The sequence below is a fragment of the Meles meles genome, chromosome 3 (genome assembly GCF_922984935.1).
Source record: "Meles meles chromosome 3, mMelMel3.1 paternal haplotype, whole genome shotgun sequence".
NCBI lineage: Eukaryota > Metazoa > Chordata > Mammalia > Carnivora > Mustelidae > Meles > Meles meles.
In genome coordinates, this window is record NC_060068.1 from 154,833,259 (window position 1) to 154,856,414 (window position 23,156).

The 23,156-nt window shown below is 32.9% G+C and overlaps 1 protein-coding gene across 3 annotated transcripts in view; it reads right to left on the reverse strand.

Moving 5' to 3' along the window:
* The window catches only part of NIPBL (NIPBL cohesin loading factor), a 206,270-nt gene that overhangs the window by 77,340 nt on the left and 105,774 nt on the right, over positions 1-23,156 (reverse strand). For 2 of the 3 annotated variants that reach the window (XM_046000821.1, XM_046000822.1), the window contains exons 9-10: positions 19,289-19,915; positions 11,704-13,326 (exon numbers count right to left, since the gene is read on the reverse strand). In XM_046000821.1, the coding sequence (XP_045856777.1) occupies positions 11,704-13,326; positions 19,289-19,915 (2,250 nt within the window). Of the gene's footprint in view, positions 1-11,703; positions 13,327-15,566; positions 15,758-19,288; positions 19,916-23,156 lie in introns of those variants that run through there. The other variant, XM_046000823.1, reaches the window with a different exon arrangement.

The following is a 23,156-nucleotide window of genomic DNA, read 5'->3' on the forward strand; positions in this document are numbered from 1 at the left end:
CCATCTTGTATCAGAAAGCTTAATTATCTATACCTATAATTCTGATATAAAAGTTGCTGTTCTGTTTTTGAAGTCATTACAATAAAATCTTGGATTACTCAGAAATTCTTCTTCTATTTTTGATGTAAATCTTTCTAATGAGCCCTGTATTCATCCCTTTTTAAATAAGACAACTTCTTGGGGCATCTCGGTGGACTCAGTTAGTTAGGAGTCAGACTCCTGGTTTTGGCTCAGGTCGTGATCTCTGGGGTTTTGAGACTGACACCGGCCCCACCTCCCCCAGCACGGGGCTCTGCACTCAGCAGGGAGTCGGCTTAAAGATTCTCCCCCTCTGCTCCTCCACTCACACTGTCTAATAAATAAATAAATCTTTTTAAAAAAATCCACAAAACCCAAACTCCCCATCCATCCCCCAAGAAAAACAGCGAGACAACTTCTTGACTTGTGATTATTGAAAATATCAAGTTTTCCACAATGCTTTACACAGCAATGCCTTTAAGAGTTAACTGCTATGCATAAAGTGTTTGAGATGATATGAAATGATTCAGGCTTTGTTTCTGAATTCTGTAGGTCTGCTTACAGTTTACTGAAATGTACATACTCAGAATCAGCTAACTTGTGTAGAATATATAACACACAGCAAATGGGGTTAAAATCCTTTAACCCTTTTATACTATTCATGAAAATTTATTCCAAGAAAATTTATACAACAAAAAAATTCTATGAAGAAAGATGTTTAGATCAGTTTTATCTATTGTAACATCTTTTCCCAGCTGAAAATTCTTTTCTAAATCCTGAAAGCAGTTCTTAGTTGTTCTATATTGATAATTATAGAGAAGTTTATCCACAAAGTGAAAAGATTTAATAACTGACATACGACAAGTATAAAACATTTTTAAAAGCAATATAAGTCTGTACATACTTGCTGTATATTTATCTTTTATATATTAATTATATATTAACATATTAATAATATATATAACCCCAATAAATGAAGTACTCTCAGATCTTAAATGTCCTCCTTAAAATATTATATTTGGTAAATTCCATACTACATTCATAAATACTGGAAAAGAACTAGAAAAACTACTTCAAAACTCATTCTAGATGAGTCCTTTTATATACACATATAAATACTCAAATGGCAGTGTAAAATCCAAATTTTAGGTCTCATTTGCTACAGAATAAATAATCTAGTTATCAGATTCACATACATTAAAATTTCAATTTCATATTGATAGTAGGCTTAGCAAACTATAGCATCTGGGGTGAAATTTTCCCACCACATGTTTTTATATATAAAGTTTTATTAGAGTACACTGACATACAATTATTTACATGCTGTCTATGGTTGCTTTTGTATTACAATATTAAAGGTAAGTGGCCCACACAGCCTAAAATATTTATGATCTGGGTCTTTAGAGAAAGTCTGCTGACCCCTCATCTGTATCATGTCATACCTTAATCCAAATTGGAACAAAGTACCCACCTTGCCAGTATAGACACTATAGTTGTATTCTGCACATTTTAGGTCATTGAAAATTGATTTATTTAATGACGACAAAAACCAAGGATTTAGTTTATAGCAACTGAAAAACACTACTATGAATGAAGCAGACAGAAGAAAAGATTCTAAGAAAAATCTGGTTTTAAGTACCACAGCTTTGATATTGACACTGGTAATAAAAAGATTTCATCAACATGCACCTATTATATTACTATGAGGAAGAACTACAGGAAGAAACAGGGATCAAATGATCCTTTCCTTGATATGTATATACAGAGAGCAGAAGTACAACCTAACTATATTTCAATGAACTAGAAAACAAATGAAGCCGAGATTTAATAGGAGATAAATACTAAAGCAGAAATAAATGAAATAGACAAATAATAGAAAATATCAATAAAAGTAAGAGTTGAATTTCTGAAAAGATAAACAAAACAGACAAACTTTTAGTTACACTTACCAAGAAAAAAAGGAAGAGGATTCAAATAACATTATAAACAAAAGAAGAGACATCAAAATGGATACCACAGAAAGGATCCTAAAATAAATATATATTTATATTCCTAGAAACATATAACCTGCTAAGATTGACTTATGAAAAAATAGAAAATCTGAAGAGACATCTTCCCAACAAAGAAAAGCCCAGGACCAGACAACTTCTCTGGTGAATTCTAGTAAACATTTAAAGAATGAATACTAATTCTTTTCAAAAACTTCCAAAAACAGAAAAGGAAGGAAAGAAGAGAATACATACAAAGGCAGCATTACCCTGATACCAAAACCAGAAAAGGACACTACAAGAAATGAAAATTACAGGCCAAGGGATGCCTGGGTGGCTGAATGAATTAAGCGTCTGACTCTTGATCTCAGCTCAGGTCTTGATATCAGGGTCCTGAGTTCAAGCCCCGCGCTGGGCTCCACACTGGGCATGGAGCCTACGTTGAAAAAAAAAAAATTACAGGCCAATCCTCTTGTACTCATGATAAACATAGATTCAAATTCCTCAACTAAGTATTAGCACACAGAATTCAACAATGCATTAAAAGAATCAGGATTATATACCATAATTAAGTGGAATTTATTGCAGAATGGTTCAAAACCTGCCAATCAAGGTGATATACATTAACAAAATGGATAATAAAAATGATATTATCATCTCAATACAGAAAAGCATTTTAGAAAATTCAATATTCATTCATGACAGAGCAAAACAAAAAAACCAAAAAAACTCTCAACAAACTATGTACAGAAGAAACGTACCTTAACATACTAATGACCATATATAACAAGCCCACAACTATTATCATACTCAATGGTAAAAAGCTTTCCAAGATAAGGAACAAGATCAAGATGCCCAATTTCACCCTTATATTCAACATAGTACTGGAAGTCCTAGCCAGAGCAGAGCAATTAGGCAAGAAAAGAAAGAAAAAAAGAAAGAAAGGCAGGCATGCAGAAAGGCATCCAAACCAGAAAGGAAAAAGTAAACTGTCTCTATTGGCAGATTACATGATATTATATATAGAAAACCCTAAAGACTCTAACAAAAAACCATTAAAATAAACAAATTAAAGTTGGATATAAGATCAATATACAAAAATCAGTTGAATTCTGACACACTAACAACAAACTATCAGAAAGAGAAATTAAGAAAACATTTATAATTGCATGCAAAAAAATAGGAGGTGAAAGATCTATATACTGAAAACTAGAAAACATTGATGAAAGGAACTGAAGAGGAAAATAAATGCTAATAAATTTCTATGCTTGAGGATTAGAATTAATGCTATAAAAATGTCCATACTACCCAAAGCCATCTACACATTCAATGCAATCCCTATCAAAGTTCCAATATTTTTTATAGAACAAGAATAATAACCTATGTAAAAAGAACAAAAACAACCCTAAAATTTGTACAGAACCATGAAGTAGTCAAATAGGCAAAGCAATCTTAATAAAGAAGAACAAACCTTGGGGCACCATGCTTCCTGATCTTAAACTATGTTGTAAAGCTATAGTAGTCAAAACAGTATAATACTGGCATAAAAACAGACACATATATTAATGGAACAGAGAGCCCAGAAATAAACTCATGCATATATCATCAATTAATTTATGAAAAGTAGCCAAGAATACTCAACGAAGAAAGGATAGTCATTTTAATAAATGGTGCTGGAAAACTGGACAGCTACATGCAAAAGAATGAAACTGGACCACTATCTCACATTATATACAAAAATCAACTCAAAATGAATTAAACATTTGAACATATGACTTGGAACCACAAAACTCCTAGAAGAAAACATAGGTGGTAAGCTCCTGGACACTGGTTTTTGTAATGATTGTTTTGGATTTGATACAAAGGCAAAGGCAACAAAAGCAAAAATAAACAAGTGGGACTACATCACACTAAAAAGCTTCTACACAGCAAAGGAACCGATCAATAAAATGAAAAGGCAACCTACTGAATGGGAGAAAATATGTATATGCAAACCATGTATCTGATAAGAAGTTAATATTCAAAATCTACAAAGAACTTACAACTCAACAGCAAAAAACCCCAACAATCTGATTAAAAAATGAGCAGAGATCTGAAGAGACGTTTTTCCAAAGATGACATACAGATGGCCAATAAGTATATGAAAAGATGCTCAGTATCACTAATCATCAAGACAGTGTAAATCAAAAGCCATAAGGAGCTACACCTGTTAGAAGGGCTAAAAGACAATAAATAGCAAGTGTTGGTGAGAATTTGGAGAAAATGTAACCTCGTGTACCGTAGGTGGGAATGTAAATTGTGGTGTAGCCACTAGGAAAAGCAGTAGGGGGAGGTTCCTCAAAAAACTGAAAATAGAACTTCCATATGATCCAGCAATATCCACTTCTGAGTATATATCCAAAGGAAATAAAATCATATCTCAAAGAGATATCTCCATAGCTTGCCCGACCCATGATCACTGAAGCATTATTTACAATAGCTAAGACATGGAAATAACCTTAAGTTGTTTAGTCTACTGACAAATGAATAAAGAAAATGAGTGTATCTGTGTGCACAGTATTATTTACCCCCTAAAGGAGGAGATCATATCATTTGCAACAACAAGGATGTACCCTGAGGGCATTATGCTAAGAGAAGTCAGACAGTGAAAGACAAATACTGTATAATCTCTACTTATATGTGGAATCTAAAAAAAGAACTCACAGAAACAGAAACAGATTGGTGGTTGCCAGAGACAAGAGTGGGAGGTCACTGGTAGGTGAAATGGGTACAGGTAGTCAAAAGGTAAAAACTTCCAGTTACAAGATAAATAACTTCTGGAGATGTAATGTACACCATGGGGACTATAGTTAACAATACTATATTATATATTTGAAAGTTGCTACAATAGTAGAACTTAAAAGTTTCCATCACAAGGTAAAAAACAGAACTATGTGAGGTGATGAATGCTAACTAAATTTACTGTAATAATCATTTCACACTATAAACATACAGCAAATCATTATTTTGTACACTTTAATAAAATGTTATATGTCAAATATATTTCAAGAAATAAAGAAATGGGGACACCTGGGTGGCTCAATCGGTTAAGCGTCTGCCTTCAGCTCATGTCATGATCCCAGGATCCTGGGATCAAGTTCCACATCTGGCTCCTTGCTCAGCATGGAGCCTGCTTCTCTCTCTGCCTGTAGCTCCCCCTGCTTGTGCTCTCTCCCCCTCTCTGACAAATAAATAAAATCTTAAAAAAAAAAATAAATTCTTGGGGCGCCTGGGTGGCTCAGTGGGTTAAGCCGCTGCCTTCAGCTCAGGTCATGATCTCAGGGTCCTGGGATCCAGTCCCGCATCAGGCTCTCTGCTCAGCAGGGAGCCTGCTTCCCTCTCTTTCTGCCTCTCTGTCTACTTGTGATCTCTCTCTGTCAAATAAATAAATAAAATCTTAAAAAAAAAATTCTTGCAGCAATGTCTCCAAATATACTGATTATAAAGTATATATACATAAAAAGATTTTCAAAAATTACTCCCTTCAATAGATAAATTCAGTTAAAAATGGCATGCTGCATTTCTTCATGTTAAAAAACTGGAAAGATTTTGGCTCTTACTATAATATTGATTTTGGTCCTCATAATTAAATAAAGGTAGGAGAAAAACTGGTTTCTCCTTTTTAAAAGTGAATGAACCAAAGCTTTGTAAGGCTACGATTTATTCAAGACTCTGGTAACAGTGCTCTTTGTACTACATTTATAATGGACTTAATAGAGAATTTTCAATTTTCAATATCAGAAGCCAGAGAAAGCTAAACATTTTGTGAGCAGAGGAGGGGATCCAGATTCAAAATTCCATATTACAGTATACTATATTATAGTGTATTATATACTGTTACTCTAGTATTCTTTTTTTTTTTTGTTTTAAAGATTTTATTTACTTATTTGACAGACAGAGATGACAAGTAGGCAGAGAGGCAGAGAGAGAGGGGTATGCAGGCTCCCCCTGGAGCAGAGAGCCCGACGTGGCGGCTTGATCCCAGGACCTGAGACCATGCCCAAAGGCAGAGGCTCACCCCACTAAGACACCCAAGTGCCCCCTCTAGTATTCTAAAATAGTGAATTCTCTTATTCTTTTTTTTTTTTTAAAGATTTTATTTATTTATTTGACAGACAGAGATCACAAGTAGGCAGAGAGACAGGCAGAGAGAGAGAGAGGAGGAAGCAGGCTCCCTGCTGAGCAGAGAGCCCAATGTGAGGCTTGATCCCAGGACCCCGGGATCATGACCTGAGCCGAAGGCAGAGGCTTTAACCCACTGAGCCACCCAGGCGCCCTGAATTCTCTTATTCTTAAAAAAAAAAAAAAAAAGTTACTGAAACCTTTCTCTAGAAGAGGCTCATATAGCTATTAACATAATAAATACCTACCTGATATTATACTATACTAAATTATACTATGTATTATAATATACAGTTGACCTTGAATAACATGGGTATGACCTACACCTGTGTAGGTATACACAGATTTTTTCCAATGAATACAGCATGGCACTATAAATATATTTTCTCCTTATGATTATAATAATGTTTTCTCTAGCTTACTTTATTGTAAGAATACAATATATAATACATACAAATACAAAATACGTGTTAATCAATTATTTATGTTATCAGTAAGGCTTCTGGTCAATAGTAGGCCACTGGTAGTTAAATTTTTTTTTAAATTAACATATAATGTATTATTTGCTTCAGGGTTACAGGTCTGTGAATCATCAGTCTTACACAATTCACAGCACTCGCCATAGCACATACCCTCCCCAATGCCCACAACAAAAGTCGAAAGTTATACATGGATTTTCAAGTGTGGGAGGGCCAGCACCCCTAACCTCTATGTCAACTATACATTAGATTATGTAATAATAATATATATAATAATATGTACTATATATTAACATAGTATTAATAATACTATATGATAATATTAACATATTACTACAATATTATGTTAATGACTTAATATTATACTATCATCTATCAAATAGATATTCATTATCTTAGCACAGGTATCAGGATCTTGTAAGGGAGGATTTCAGAAACTTTTTTTAGAGTAAGAAGGAATTCACTATGTAAGAGTAATGACTATTTTTTCATAAATAGGAGGTTCTTACACATTATTTATTTACCTTATTTACTCCTCAACCATATGCCTATTTTTAACATACAGAAAAACCTTATAGAAGCTATGTCCTTGGGTTGGCTTGAGAAATGGAATGAGAAGGAACAAAATACCACTAGTAAGTTTTAATACTTTAATTCTTTTTTTTTTTTAAGATTTTATTTATTTGTTTCAGAGACAGATCATAAGTAGGCAGAGAGGCAGGCAGAGAGAGAGAGGAGGAAGCAGGCTCCCTGCTGAGCAGAAGCCAAGACCCTGGGATCCTGACCTGAGCCGAAGGCAGAGGCTTAACCCACTGAACCACCCAGGTGCCCCTAATACTTTAATTCTTATTAAGAAAATTCTACTTAATCTCTTTAAATCAGTATCAATTATCTATTAAGCAAAATGTGAACCAAAAATTTTCTATGAACAGAAATTATGGACAAACGCTTCCAAAATACTGCTGTAAAAAATCATACCCAACAATAGTTAGGTATAGATTATGCCAACTTCTGTAGTAAATATTCTCCAAATGTTTCCCAAAGATACCAATGATAGTAAGGTCTTTGCAGAAACTGAGTATTTGAATTTTTTGAAAAGCATTTTATAAAACTATTCAAATGAACCAAAATAAATTCCCACCGCAGCACTATTAAAAATTCTGAATATTACAATCATATCCACTTTACCAAAAATTCCTCAACTTAGACATTATCAACTATGCCAAAAATTCACTCTCAGAGACAGGAGTTTCTCTCAAACTTACAGAAGCCTGGAATCCTAAACACAATCAGTGCCACATAAAAGGCAACCAGTTAATACTTCTGTGATCAACACTGAGTAGTGTAACTGGTACAGTAATAACTGAGGGAGAATAACGGGCCCAAATGTGATTGCAACTATTACCTAATCCTAAGCAAATGAATACTACAGTTTTAAACACTATTGACTACTTGAGCTTAGTACACATACTCAGTGAAAGCCATTTCCAGTAACTGTTTAACTGTTTAAAAGGCCATGATTTCAAATATGGGTGCTATGAGATATTTCCTAAAAGTATTGAGTGCAAGTGATGTAAAACAATAAACTAGTTGGAAGGAAGTAGGTGGAGGAAAAACAAAAATTATTTCCTGGGATATAAAGGTAAAATACTGTGAGACACCCTGGAACTGTAAATAACCCAAATCAAATTGCTATTGTTTGTAATTACTAAGCTGTTACCAACATATAACATGCCTGTCTTAAAGACCTCGTAACTTTGTATTTTTAAATTGGAGACATACTGTACATTAGGGGATAACAGGATAATATTCTGAATAAAAATATTTCAATAAAGATAATATTCCTGGCATTTAAAATACTGACAAAAGTATATTGCAATAGAAGAAATTTTAAAAATTTAAAAGGTTTTACAAAGATTATGTTGGTTCTCCATAACCATCCCCTGCTTGAAAAGGAAAAAAACAAGGATGTAAGAAGACAGAAAAAGATAGAAGCAGAGTGAGAACAGCAGTGATACTGAGCCAATCTGTAACAGCAAAATAAAGGGAAAGGGTAACTAAGCAGACAAAAGAAAGAGTAAATCTTCTTGGAACCTTAACAAAAAGTAAGTAGTTGACAGTTATTACAAAGTTTAGTGAAAAGAAAGTTGAAAATTGTGTAGCTCTTACACTAGGGTCTATTGGTAGAAGCATATAAGATGAATACACAATTTTAATCTGTATACAAAGCCTTTCCTGAAACATGGTGTCAGTACAGTCATTCAACAGCTATTCAATGTGCTCTAATTATATACTAGGTATTATGCTAGGTACATACACATGTCCCCATAGAAATCAAATAAAATGTGACTATGTGACTTTTACATTTAATATGTTCACACAAATGACAAAAATTAGAAATATATATTAAGAGTCATAAATCTATATCCCTATCATTCTAAATTACCTTAAAGCGTACTCAAGCAATTTTAAACAATCCTAAAGAATGAGTATTTTAAATATGGACATCAGGTAAAATATTTAAAAAGATGGAATTTCATGGCTCTTCCAAGAAAGGAAAACCTACCAAGAATTTTGGCTTGAGAAATCAACCACAAAAGTATCTCAATAATATTCAATCTAATTCCTTTACTCAGAAAAACATCTCCAGCATGTCAGAATATGTGATTCTGTGGCTCTCTCGAAAAGAAAATCCCAAGTAATGTGTATTTTACAAAGGGCCAATAATCTACAACTGTGCTTCCCATGCTTGTAATTTAAAAAACTCACTATTATGTAACTCTGCTATTGCTAACTTAGTAGCAGAGACCTAAAACAAAACCAAAATTAGTACATTAAAAAATAACAGATAGGAATTCTAAGGTATAAAGTCAAATGATTATCTACATGGAGTCTTGAAGTAAATCTAAGCATTAAAATAATATTTTTTGGTGAAAAGGTCCACTTAATTATAATTGCAGATCTAGTAATAATACATGTGTGTATATATACGTACCTGCACATGTACACACACACACTACACACACTCTACTCTAACAGAGAGATACACCCAGATAGCCTACTTACTAACATGAACATATCAAGTATATACATTTGTGTTAAAAGTACATTTAGGAGAAACATGGATTAGTATTAAAAAGTTTATATTCACAGGCAATCAGAAAAACATGGGAAAGAGTATAAAAATTACTATTAGGAGTACTACATTAGGAGCTATATTCATTTCTTGATGTTCAGTTGTAAAAATTTTTTGTTAGGACAGAGCTTAGAAAGCAAGGCTAGCGTAAGCTGACAGAGGGAAGAGGAGAAAAAGATGGTCCAGATCAAGGGACAAGAGGGTACCACTTTCCATCTTTCCATCTGACTCTTCTAAAATTGTATACCTACACTCTCTAGTTTATACTGTATATAAGCTACTCCCAAAGTTTCAGTGAAAGTTTTAAAAACAATATCTAAAAGAAAACAATTCTAGCACTGGCCACTACATTCTAATAACTTCTTTTATGTACACAAGTAATTTCAAAGAAATGTATTCAAGTTAAATAGTAAAGACTATTAGTTAAAGCTGAAGTCTTAATTTTTTGTAAAGTCTGACTGCTGCAATTTAAAATCTGAAAGCTTCACTAAAGAAGTACAAGTATTAGTGATAAAGACAATTTTTTTATTTTTAAAAAATAAAACCAAAAAAGTAAAAAAGCAAACATTTTATAAAGACCAAGTACTAATAAAAAAGATTATGACAAGTCACTTTGAATACAGTTCTTCATAGTGACACTATGTTGTCATTGACTTTTTTTGGTAGACAAGACACAACATTTTACAAAAATAATAATAACCATTATACCTTCTGGATTTCCTAATACACTAGAGATACTATGCAATACAACTTTTTGTGATGATGCAAATGTTCTCTGTTTTAATAAGGAAACCACTTGCCACGTGTGGCTATTGAGGACATGAATTCTTAATTTTATTTAAATTAATTTCCATTTAAATAGCTAAAGAGGCTAGTGACTATCCTACGGAACAGCACAATTCAAGAGTTTCATATATTTAATAAGTAAATATAAATCTAAGTTCTTAATGAATCTCTCACAGAATGAGAACTTAAAAATCAAACTTTCACCTCTATTGCCTTAAAATCAGTATCTTCATGTATTTATACTGCATGGACTAGATAGGTGCTTACCACATACCATCATCAAATTATATATGTCTTAGATATTTTAAAAGTAGTATATAAAGGAACACAAAACTGTATTTTGTGCACAGACTGCCACTGTATTTAACACTTAAGACTTTTTCCTGGAAATCATACTACTCAAGTAGCCACAGAATTTAACTCAGCAACTATACAATAAACAAAACAAAAAAATCACCCTCGAACCTCCCCAATTAATGACTTAACCTGACTTAAGAGGTGAATACTATTCCTTAAGACGAAAAGGGCAAAGCTATGTATTTTTTAAATAAAATACCTATAACTGACCATCTCTCCCACAAGAAGGGAAATAACCTTTCTATAACTTTCTAAATTATATAAACTATGTATCAATAATTAACTCAGAGATAGGTATGTAAGAAAATAGTATAAGACAATAGTCTTAAGAGCTTATAACACTGATGTACACCATTTAGCTTTACTGAGATGTTACAAATTAAAATTCAATTTACTACCTCCTTGTAGACTGGAACACCTCTTTAGTGTAACTTTTTACAAAGTTGTTATATATAATAATTCTAACCACTCATTTGGTTAATAAACAACTTTCAAAAAATACCTGAAATAACTAAGCAACCAAAGAACTTATCTCTGTGTACCAAAGTAAAAATCATGACTACAGTGAGTTGCTCAAGTAGAGGTGGAAGACAAAGAATTTTCACCAACAACTTTTTATCTATATTACCGAAAACAATTATTGTTTTATATAAATGTTATATTTTCTTATAGCAGTGTTTCAATCTTCATAAATTTCCATTTTTTTAATCCTTAGTAATCCTATAACTTAAACAAAAACTCATTAGAATAAAAATGATGTCAGTATAAGCATTCTTACCTTTGTTTGACTTTGATGGTTTATTCTTGATAGGTTTAAGGGAACTTCGTGATTTATCTTCTCTATCTTTAATAAGTTTCTGAACATCATCCAAAGACAGTTTTTGCAGGACAACTACAGGCTTAGCTCCTTTATTCAGATCTTCAACTAGTCCCATTTTTTCTACTTTGTCTTTCTGTTCTCCTTTCATTTCCACTTTCTTTGTCTCCTGAGTAATATTACCATCTTTATCCCTCTTGATTTTTGGAATGACAAAATTTTTCAATGCACCAGACCTGCCCCCCAACAAATAACTTGGAAATTCTGCCTTATTGTCAGGGTGCGCTTTATTACTGTCTACTTTAGTCTTATTACCCTCTGTCCTTTTGTCATCTTTACTATTTGGTGATTTAAAACCAGGTTTATCAGGTCTTGATTTATTAGAATCACCTTGTTTAACACGAGGACTGTCAGGCCTTGATTTTTGCTCCCCAGAAGATGGTCTTTCCCTTGAGTCCCCTGATTCATGTCTATGTTTTCTTTCTAGTTTATCAGGTTTTGAACCATCAGATTTAATGCCATGTTCATTTCTATTAGAGGATCTCAATGTTTCTGGCCTTCGAACTCTCGACTGATCCCCCCGATGTCGCTCTGATTCATTACGGTCATCTGATTTTTGTTTACTATCATGGTCACGTCTTAATGACTCAGAAATAGATCGCCCATCAGGTCTCTGCTTTAAGGCTTCAGCTCGCTCTGATTTTAACCGAGGTGAATCAGATTTAATATCCTGTTTATGTTTAGACACTTCAGGTTTTTTCTCTGTTGATGGCTTTCCAGAATCCCTCCTATTTTCATGCCTATGTTTTGGTGTTTCAGGCCGACCTTCATTTTTTTGCTTTGGAGTTTCAGGTCGGCCCTCACCTTTCTGCTTTGGAGTTTCAGGTCGTCCATCACCCTTCTGTTTTGGGGTTTCAGGGCGCCCATCACTCTTCTGTTTTGGAGTTTCAGGTCGACTTTCACCCTTCTGCTTTGGGGTTTCAGGTCTTGCCTTTGTTGTTTCTGATCTGCCATTATTTTGTTTGTTGTCATTTGGTTTTATGTCAGACAGTCTATTTTCATTCTGTTTAGGTTCGGCTGTGGTGCTCTCATTTTGTTTGGATTCAGTTGTTCTGCTCTCATTCTGTTTAGGTTCTTCTGTTTGTGTCTCAATTTTAGTTTCTAACTTATTTTCACTTGATTTTGTCTCCACCAATCTGTTTTCATTTGGTTTAGATTCTGCCAATCTTTCATTTTGCTTCATATCACTCTTTGAAAGCTCAGAATCAGACTTTTTTTTAGGAGTCTCAGGATGGTTTTCTGGTGTAGCCTTAAGATTTCCAATAATATCTTCCTGAAGAACAGAAATAGGTGCATCATTACACTGTTTGATTTCTTCAGGCTTTTTTATGGAGTCTGAATCCTGAGTTATAGAAGCCTGAGAGTCCACTCTTCCTGCCTGATGAAGATCAATGCTAACCATTAATGCTGGCCTTGACCCATTTCCCGTAGAACCCGTCTCCTGAGAAGCTGGTCTATTACCTCCTGTAGCACCCCCAGCCTCCTGTGGGTAAGAATCTTGTTTTCTTTTTTTCAAAGGCTTATCTGAAATTTAAAGATAAATATTCAGTATCAGTAATAGACATATATTCTTATCTTACTAAAAGCCATATGGACTTTGATATTTCTTTAAGTCACAATGTTTTTTTAAATGTGATGAATTCAAATGTCAATATGCATGTATAAAATAGCAGGCATGAATCACATAATACTTTTAAACCAAGGTTTAAGGAAATACTCATGCTTGCTTTACCTCAATAAATATTAGCAACTATAGTAACAAGAATTTAACAGCATATCTCTTGATTATATAAATATAAGCCCAAATAGAAAATAAATAGAACTTATAATACATTAAATACAAACATATGTTTATGTTTGTATATGTAAAGGATAAAGCAGATTCTTTACACAAGAATAAGGCAACCAGTTACAAATTACATGTTCTCATTTAAGATCATTTAACCATTAACCAAAAACTACTAAGTGACCCATATCTCCTGCCATACTAAACAGGAAACATAAGCTTTTACAACATGTAATACAAGTATGAAAAGGAATAAAACTCAAAAGAAAGCAGAAATCATGCCACGAAAAAAGGTAAATGAGAACAAGGGGGGAAAAAAAGACAGTTTAATAGTTTGTCATTAACCTTTGATCCAGGATTCAAATCCTTCAAGGTGTCAACAGCACAAATGGAATTCAAAAGCTAACACACATTAGAAGTATATTTAAAATAAGGGAACATTAACATAAGTATAAAAATGAGATGCATATAAGGACTTTTTAGATAAATCCTGTCTTAAAAGCAACCTCCACTTAGGAAAAATGTTTTGGTTCTTCAATGTAAAGTTCTAGGGATCTATAAATTGGTCTCAGTAAGAAATAATTTATGGTATTCTGAAATGTAAAGACAAAAATACACAGAACACAAATCTACCACCACAATAAAATGTCAAGGTATTTTTAAGTTATGTATTTCTGTATATGATTCCACTGGACTCAAGAGGCTGCTAGGTCATTTTCTACAAACTGAATCTCTAGTTAGTTCTTGGGAATAGTTATATTATAGCACCTTAAGGTTTTGTCTGCTTTAATACTTAATTCTGAAATGCCTGGCTTTATTTTAAAGGTCTTTTTAAATCATTTTTATAGTGAACCTCTAGATTCCCTTATGATATTCATTAACGTGATAGAATATCATTTAAGGAAAAGAAGGTTAAAAGTCAAAATGACCACTAAAAAATAGCCTCTTATTGTTGAAAATGAAGTTGGGAATTAAACAAACAAACAAACAAAAAACCTTAATAGTAATGTTGCTTTTATACACCAAAGTTCCATCATTTTCTTTTCAGAGCGAGAAGCAGCAGTCCATTCCAGCTTAAAATCTAGTAAAATATTTTACTAAAATTTAACTCAAATTATTTGCTAGTAATTTTTTGTAGAAATAAGTCATTCTGCTTCTTAGTTTTTCAGAAGTCGAGTCTACCATCATATATGTTCCATTTGTAAATAACATGATAATAAAGTATCTTATCATCTAACCATTTTCCCTAGTTAAAACTACCCTGCCAAGAACTTACATGAAACTTTCTGCCTCAATACTTAAGAAAGCATTCAGAATATTAAATTTGTCTCAATTTTATTTTGTAATGTTCTGCCACATAAAATGATATTTACATCTTGTCATAGGGCACACCAAATAATTATTACCTCATAAATGGGATGTTTTATCACCTTATATCTTTAAACCTTTAGGACAAGAATCTAGAAATCTAAAGAGTATAATCTAGTTGAAGATTTTTGTATTTTTCAATGAAACATGCTTGTGAAAGTCATTAAATTGGTAACCTAAGTGTACTTAAGAACCATAATGACATCACAAATCTCAGGCATCTCAAAGATCTCTTAAGAAATCTGTGGCTCATCCTTTTATTAATATGAGCAATCAGTCTTCTTCTGAACAGTAACATCAAAATATCTTGAAGGCTAAATTTAAAGGATTACAAAATACTTAGGAATTTATAGATAATTAACCTCATTTCAAATTATCGTTTATCATTAAAATGGAAATTTAGCACAGTTTAATTCCAAAGGAAATGTTATGTTTGATTTAGTTATCTTCAACTATAGATGCAATGATTATTTGTAATAAAAATGTATGAAAGCATTTGCACATGAGTAATATATTAAAATTAGGAAAGATCTTGTAATTTTTTTCTGTTATGCACAATATATTGCTAAATACAAAGTTTTAATTTTTCAACTATTGAAAAGTACGTCACCTCTTCTGTAAAACCGGGAAAAATTCCATTATTGCTGCAAGGATTCTTGAATATGTTAAGAGCACGCAGGTCTGATTCACTTGATCTGATTCAGTTCCACCATGAACTTATTCCTGTAAAGTGGCTCTGAATCTGCACGTCACTTTTGTCTATCCACTTTTGTTATCAGTCTTCATTACATCATAACCTTCACCTAATGATGGAAAGCCATCTCTATAAAGAATAATTTCAATATTTGGGACACTGATCATCTTTAAGCCCTTTTCAGCACCGGGTGCCATGAGTTTAGCTATCAGAATGCATATAGTCCTGAAGAAAATGCATACAAAAAGATACCACAGTTTCAAAACCAACAATACTTGTCATCTAGATGCTGATACGAAAATAAGATCAAGCTGTTAGAGAAATTCTGAATTTCATTATTCTGGTAAGAAAAAAACTCTATCACTTGCTTAAATTTACCAGTGATAACTGAAAACACTTAAAACAACACAATTATACACATAGTAGCTAATTATGAAAAATGAAAACATCCACCCCTAAACTGCAGTATAAACTAAGTGGTTAACTGTCCTATTTCCATCTAGTCTCTTATTCCAAATGACAGTAGGTAACTTACTTTTTATAAGGGTTATAGTGTAAGAATATCATAACATTATAAAAGACATTAGTAGCTAGTCTAGGCCTTCCTCATACTTACTAACATGGAAAGTGGACCTTAAGAAAAGATGAAATAGGCAAAGATGAACAAAGAAACCCCCTCTTTGACAAAAGAAAGCAGGAATTTTCAGCATATGGAGAAGATATTAATGTCTATGATAGGTCAACCCAGAAGTAAAGATGAACAGCCTTTTAAAATTAATTTATGTAATTAGACACTGAAAATATGAGCAAAGGTTGAGCAAAAAGATCCTTTAAGAATATTATAAAATATCAGGTTACAGAGATTTAAATATCAGTGTATACGAAACTATCCAAAGAAGGGAGAACAGGCCAAGGGACATAAATACCTAGCTGCCCCAAGTGTCCTCTATGTGTGGAACAGAGGTATGTTATGTTCTGCCATAACCTAAGTAAAATACTTCTTAAGAGTATTCTATCCCTTTTCTTAAGCTGCATAATAATTAAACAACCATGTTTGTTAAACTTTCTAATTTTATTTATAAGGCATAGCTTTTTCATTTCTAGTCTACTGAAAGGAAGCCTCTCTCAAAACGAATATAACATGCAATAAGCTCAGATCCTATAAAAGAGCTCTTATTAAAACAAGTAGTCTTTTTTTGTTCCTTACACCACCATTAGTTACCAATAATTATAAAAAAGTTCTCAGGGCCATACCTTAGAATGCAGTAAATCTCAATTTCATAATTTAGTCCTAAAATGCAGTGGTAACTAGTAATAAATTCATTTCAAGGAAATATTTCGATTCGCAAGGGCTGACTATAAAACGGCCACTTCAGAAAATGTTGCTTTTATTTATGACCTCACCTAGGGTCATAGAGCAACATACCAGACCTTTAATCTTTCCAAAATCTCAATATAACTGCTTATAATATAAAACACTATCCCATCACATGGTGCAGAAACTGAATACAAAATGACAAGGTTCCAATCACAAGTGTTAAGTGGCACCTAAATTCCAAAGGTATTCAAATAAAGCCACAAAATAATGGGAGCATGGCTTTCAGCAAACAAGTTAGAAATGAGCACTAATATGAGGTCTGCAAAATCAGCATTAAGAATTTGGGAAAATACACATACTAAATCATCTAAATCAAATTAAAATCAGGTAGTTCCAATGAACATTTATTCCTTTAATCCTTATAGCACCAGTCAACTTACAGAATTCAAAATTTTAAGTCAATTCTGCTCTCAACTTTTCAATTAACCTTTGTAGAGCCACACTATCATACATTACAGGGAAAACTGAAGAGATTGTTAAAAGTGAAATATATACTACAAGTTTCTGAAGAACAGTATGCTGGTTGCTAAATTTGTTTTATCTCCCCTAAAAAAGTAGTCTAAAATAAGTTTGCTATTATGCAATTAACTTCATTTACCACCCTTATTTTCTTTCAGCTTTTAAAAGTAAAAACTCGGCTTCAGCAAATATGATACAATAAAACTTTAGGAAAGTAAAAAGAAAAGTTCAGCATTTCCTGTTTTGTTCCTACCAACTATTAAAAAATCATTTAAAAAATTAAGTTCCTTTTTGAGAACAAAATTTCCAAAACACAGATTAAAATGTCTTGCAAAAATTCAGTTCTCAAGGCAACTAATATTTCTTAGTCAAGAAATTACAATTTTATGTTTCTTGCAAAACTGTCATAGGATTCAGGAATTTGGGATTAATACCATCAAGAGAAGTTAAATAATACTGCTCTCTTCATTTGACATGCATATACTTTTATAAGAGGTTAGAGGAGGAGATACATTTTGGAACCCATATAGTTATTATTTCCTGAACCTCACATTACTAAACCAAATAAGAAACTGTGTATCATTCTTAACATCAATAATTTTGTAGTTAAAAAAAAATTCCAGCTCCCTAGCCAATAAAATAGACTTTATTTGCACCAACCTATGATCTAAACACTTAGCAAACATCATCATACAACAATTACTAAATAATGTCTGTTTTTTCAGTAATGTTAAAAAGATCCATCATGATAGGAAACATAATACAAATCTTCAACATGCTTCTTAGCCTAGGATCTAGAAATGATCCTGTCACATAATGAACAAGATCATATATAGAGAGTTCTATCCAACTTTACAAAGTTTTATTTTATAATTACCAAAAGGAAAGTATCAGAACTATGTATCAATCTGGAATATTTAACTATAAAATTAAAGCATAAAGTATGCTTTGGTTTGGGTAGTCAAATGTGTATATAAATCTGTAAAGACAACAAATCCATAAATTACGTTACTAATTTCAATCACTGATTCATCAGGCTGTCAAGATGTACATAATATTCACCAAATAATCAATAATTTTACAGAGTTCTTTTATCTGATTATAATTTTTTATAGAGCACAAAAGAAGCCCATGAATTCACAGAATGGGTGACACTCCATCCTAACACACTACTCAAAAAGGGACCCTTAACTCTTATCACCAAAAAAAAGAGATCCTTGATCTTTAAGGATTGCTATTTAATATTAATTTAAAATTCTTTCCACAATTTCTTTACTAAAACAAACCAAACCAAAACAAAAAACCAAACCCAAACTATATTATTAGGAGATGGCAGGATTGGGAACAAAGTGAAAAATCTGAGTAAACATACACACAAACTTTTCTTAAATGTACTATTCAAAATAATTCTGTGTCAGTTACCCTCATTTTGACAGGAAAAGAAAGTGAAGATGCAAAACTGTACTAATATAACTTACGGAAAATACATGTGATAGAAACACTAACGTTCATTTTAGTGACAAGCACAAATAATATCATTTGATACATAACAGGCGATAGACCTGTGATATAGAATTATCAAATCTCAGATAATTGTTTCAAATAAAAAATGAAAGCAAGATTTTAACTTCTGAGGTATAAGCATTAGTAATAAAAATACACCTGAAAGACATAATGAATTATAAAATATAATGGGGAAATAATGGGAAAAAGAGAGTAACTAAAAAAACCGTTTTCACATTATAATAACATATTTGCCCAGAGTAAATATGTGGAAGTGGTAGTAATGAGATTAGTTTACCTTTGTCTTGAACTTCTTTTGAAAAGCGCTCCCTTTCAATAGCTGATTCTCTCTCTATTCGTTCAATTTCAGCTAATGCATCCAATTCCACTTCATCATATATAGGTCCCTGTTGTGATACCTGTTGCTGATTCTGTACCACAGAAGTCTGGGGCTGTTTTGTAGCAATTGAAGTGTTCTGTTGTAAAACAGGCACTTGATTTGCTGGAAGGAATGCTGTTTGTTCTTGCTGCGACAAACACTGAGCAGCATTTAGTGGGCGGTTTACATCCTGTGGAGTAATGGGTGTTTTTGAAGTCTGTCCTGGGTACTGCACATTAAAAGGAATATCATTTTCTGAAACATTGCTATTTTCCATACCAGAAAGCATATCCTCTTGCTGGTCCATGTCTGAAGACCTTACACGAGAAAGTCTTAATGTGAGTTTAGTAGAGTCCTTGGATGGAGAACTAATGATATCATACATTGCAGCTTTCTCACTCTGGTCTTTTTCATCCTTGCCTAATTTCATTTTCTTTTGCTTCTTTTGTTTTCTTTCTGGAGAATCTAGCAAGATGTCTGGTGGAACATCTCGAGGTGATGAACAAGGTAGAGACTGAGACTGAAGGATTAAAGATGGTCTTGATCCTAGAAAAGCAATTCAACAGGAATGAACAACTGTACTAGTTTTACATTTTCTTACACTGTGATAGAAATATTAAACAAGTGACAACATCATAATGCAAGAAAAAAAATTGGGAAATTATCTAATCTCAGCACCTTGTTTACAACATACAAAAAGAAAGTCTAAAGACTTGTCCCCATAATCTTTTAGTTTGCTCATAGAAAATCCAGGTTTAAATTTAAGTATAAATATTCCATCTTCCAAATCAGTATTGTTATTTCTAATTCTGTCCCTATAAAATATATTTAGCTTGAAAACAGCAAAGGAGTTCATTGTTTCTAAAGATGATACAACACAAATATTTTGAGCAAATACTCTCTATTTTTTCACTTATTATCTAGGAAAACTGACAAGTCTAAAGTAAGAATAAGTCTGTCAACTTATAAAATAACAAATTAATGCCAGAAACTACACTCAAATGAATATTTACTGGTATAAGAAAAAGAAAGTGGGAACAGTTCCAATTTTTAGAATCTTCACTCAGTTCACAAAGTGGTGGTTAAATACTGATTTATACATTTATGTGGTGTTCTCTTTCTCCCTCCACTTAACATCATTCACATACTCTCTTCAGCTTGCTAATCCTTCTATTAGAAAAATATGCAAGTCCAGCAAATATCAAGGCTCAATAAAATATCTTCAGCCCAGATCCCATTAATTTAAAAAATGCTATGATACAAGGAAGTGGTTAAAAATAAGCTAATCAAATGGAAAAATTCTCCTAGATAACAAGTTGTTAAATGAGGAAAATGCATTGCTATGCTTCAGAAATACAACTGTTACATTTCTTATTGTTAGACTATAAAATGTTTAAAAACCCATAGGACATTATAAAAATCAGTCAGGATGAAAGTGCTTTATAGAAAGAACTTAAACCTAGACTTAATTAAGGTCATATATGTGTGTGTGTGTGTGTATGTATACATAAAATTTTTCCATGATATGTAAATCTGCCCTTTCAATCAGCAATGTTAATATATTTAAAGTGTGATATAGAAAAATAACTTTTTTAGAGAACATATTAGATAAAACATGCAAAAGAAGCAACTGATGTAATTCTTTTTTTTTTTTTTTAAAGATTTGATTTATTTGTCAGAGGGAGAGCGCGAGCGAGAGCACAAGCAGGGGAGCAGCAGGTGGAGGGAGAAGCAGGCTCCCCACTGAACAAGGATCCTGGTATCATGACCTGAGCTGAAAGCAGATGCTTCACCGACTAAGCCACCCAGATGTAGCTGAAACAATTTATTAGAAATGTTAGTTTGAAGTTATGTCAACAGATAGTGTTTTTAGACAGCTTATATGGGAAGTTAAAAAGAAATGAAACTAACATTTTTGGACAATTTATTTTGTCAGAACTTGTGCAAGGAGCTTTGCACATCAAGTCACTTAAATAATTTACAACAACCTTGATTTGTATTATCATCAGGGTTGTGCAGAAAGGAACATGAAGCTTATAGAGGTTAAGAAACCTGCCCAAAGTTATATAGCTAGCAAACCTGAAAAATTTAAACCCAGATTTTTCTAACATCTGAATTACAATACACCATATTGCCTTTGTATTTAAAATTTTTGTGACAAATTATATATATATATATATATTTTTATTTTATTTTATTTTATTTTATTTTATTTATTTGACAGAGAGAAATCACAACTAGGCAGAGAAGCAGGCAGAGAGAGAGGAGGAAGCAGGCTCCCTGCGGAGCAGAAAGTCCGATGCAGGGCTCGATCCCAGGACCCTGGGATCATGATCCGAGCCAAAGGCAGAGGCTTTAACCCACGGAGCCACCCAGGTGCCCCTAAATTATATATATTTTAAAACAGACTTAAAATTCCAGCAGTTCACCAAAAAATCAAATTAGACTGACAATGCATTTAACCTTCACAACTAGTTGGAAAACAACCTCATGAACAGTAGTAGAGGTTTCTGATGAATAATGTGTTCTGAAGGTTTTTTCTTTCTATCTAAAGTTATCCAACTAACCATCCATCCATCCATCCATCCATTCTCAAGAGTTAGGAAAAATAGGCTGATTATCTAGATCAACCAGCTATCCCACTGTTACTCCTCCCTGGCAGTCTGAATAATTTCTCACCCTGACAATACTTGAGAGATATGTACCTAACTTTGATGCCTACCCTAAAATAGAGTTACTCTGAAAGTTGCTCTCTCTTTTACAAGCTGAGTTATTTTTATCCCTGAAAATTCATAGAATTCTAGAATAAGAATGGCTCATAAAAGTTCAACTTTCACCCCAGGAAGAATGTGTTCCAACTCTTTGATTAGAGACAATCTGTGAAAAAAAACATCTTTATAATAAGAGGCACACCAGTCCATGATTTAGAAGGCTATAATTAGAAATTCTCAGGAATAGAGAAAATTTATTATCAGCTATATCGCAATTAATTACAAAGCTAATTCTTTAACATGGAATACAATATTCTCTTCCAGTAACTCTGGTAATTCAAATTATCATACTTTAATTTTAAGTACTTCTAAAAAAAGCCCAAACTTGGACTTAAATTCAAAATTTTATGAGTCTAGTATACACAAAAGTCCACACAAAGTTCTTTGGAAATTTGAAGATAAAATTCATGTCCATAAGATAGCACAAGATAAGTTATTAGAAAAAATATAAAGTAATGAATGGTTTAAGAAGATTATGGGAGAAGGATCCATGGAAGATCACCCATTTAACTTAGAACTTGAAAAGACAGGATTTTTTATCTTTAGATTTTTTTCTAAATCTATCTTTAGATTTTTTCTAAATCTAAGAGATTTAGAGAGGTAAAATAGAATAGGCTTGATTTTGACAAGTGACTATATGAGAGGTGAAAGACAACTTTTTTCCCCCTCTCTCCCTTTTTTTAAAAAAGATTTTATTTATTTATTTGACAGAGAGAATAAGAGAGAGCAAGTATGAGGGGGTAAGGTCAGAGGAGAAGCAGACTCCCTGCTGAGCAGAGAGCTGGATGCGGGACTCAATCAGGGGACTCCAGAATCATGACCTGAGCTGAAGGCAGTCACTCAACCAACTGAGCCACCCAGGCGCCCAAGATTACCGACAACTTAACAATGGTTCAGGACTATAAAGTCATTAAACTAAATTGGAATGGCAAAAAGAACTGGGGAAACAACCTTGAAAATGAATCTGAAATACCAGCTAGACATGAGGAAATTGAAAAAAAAATTATAACTTGGGA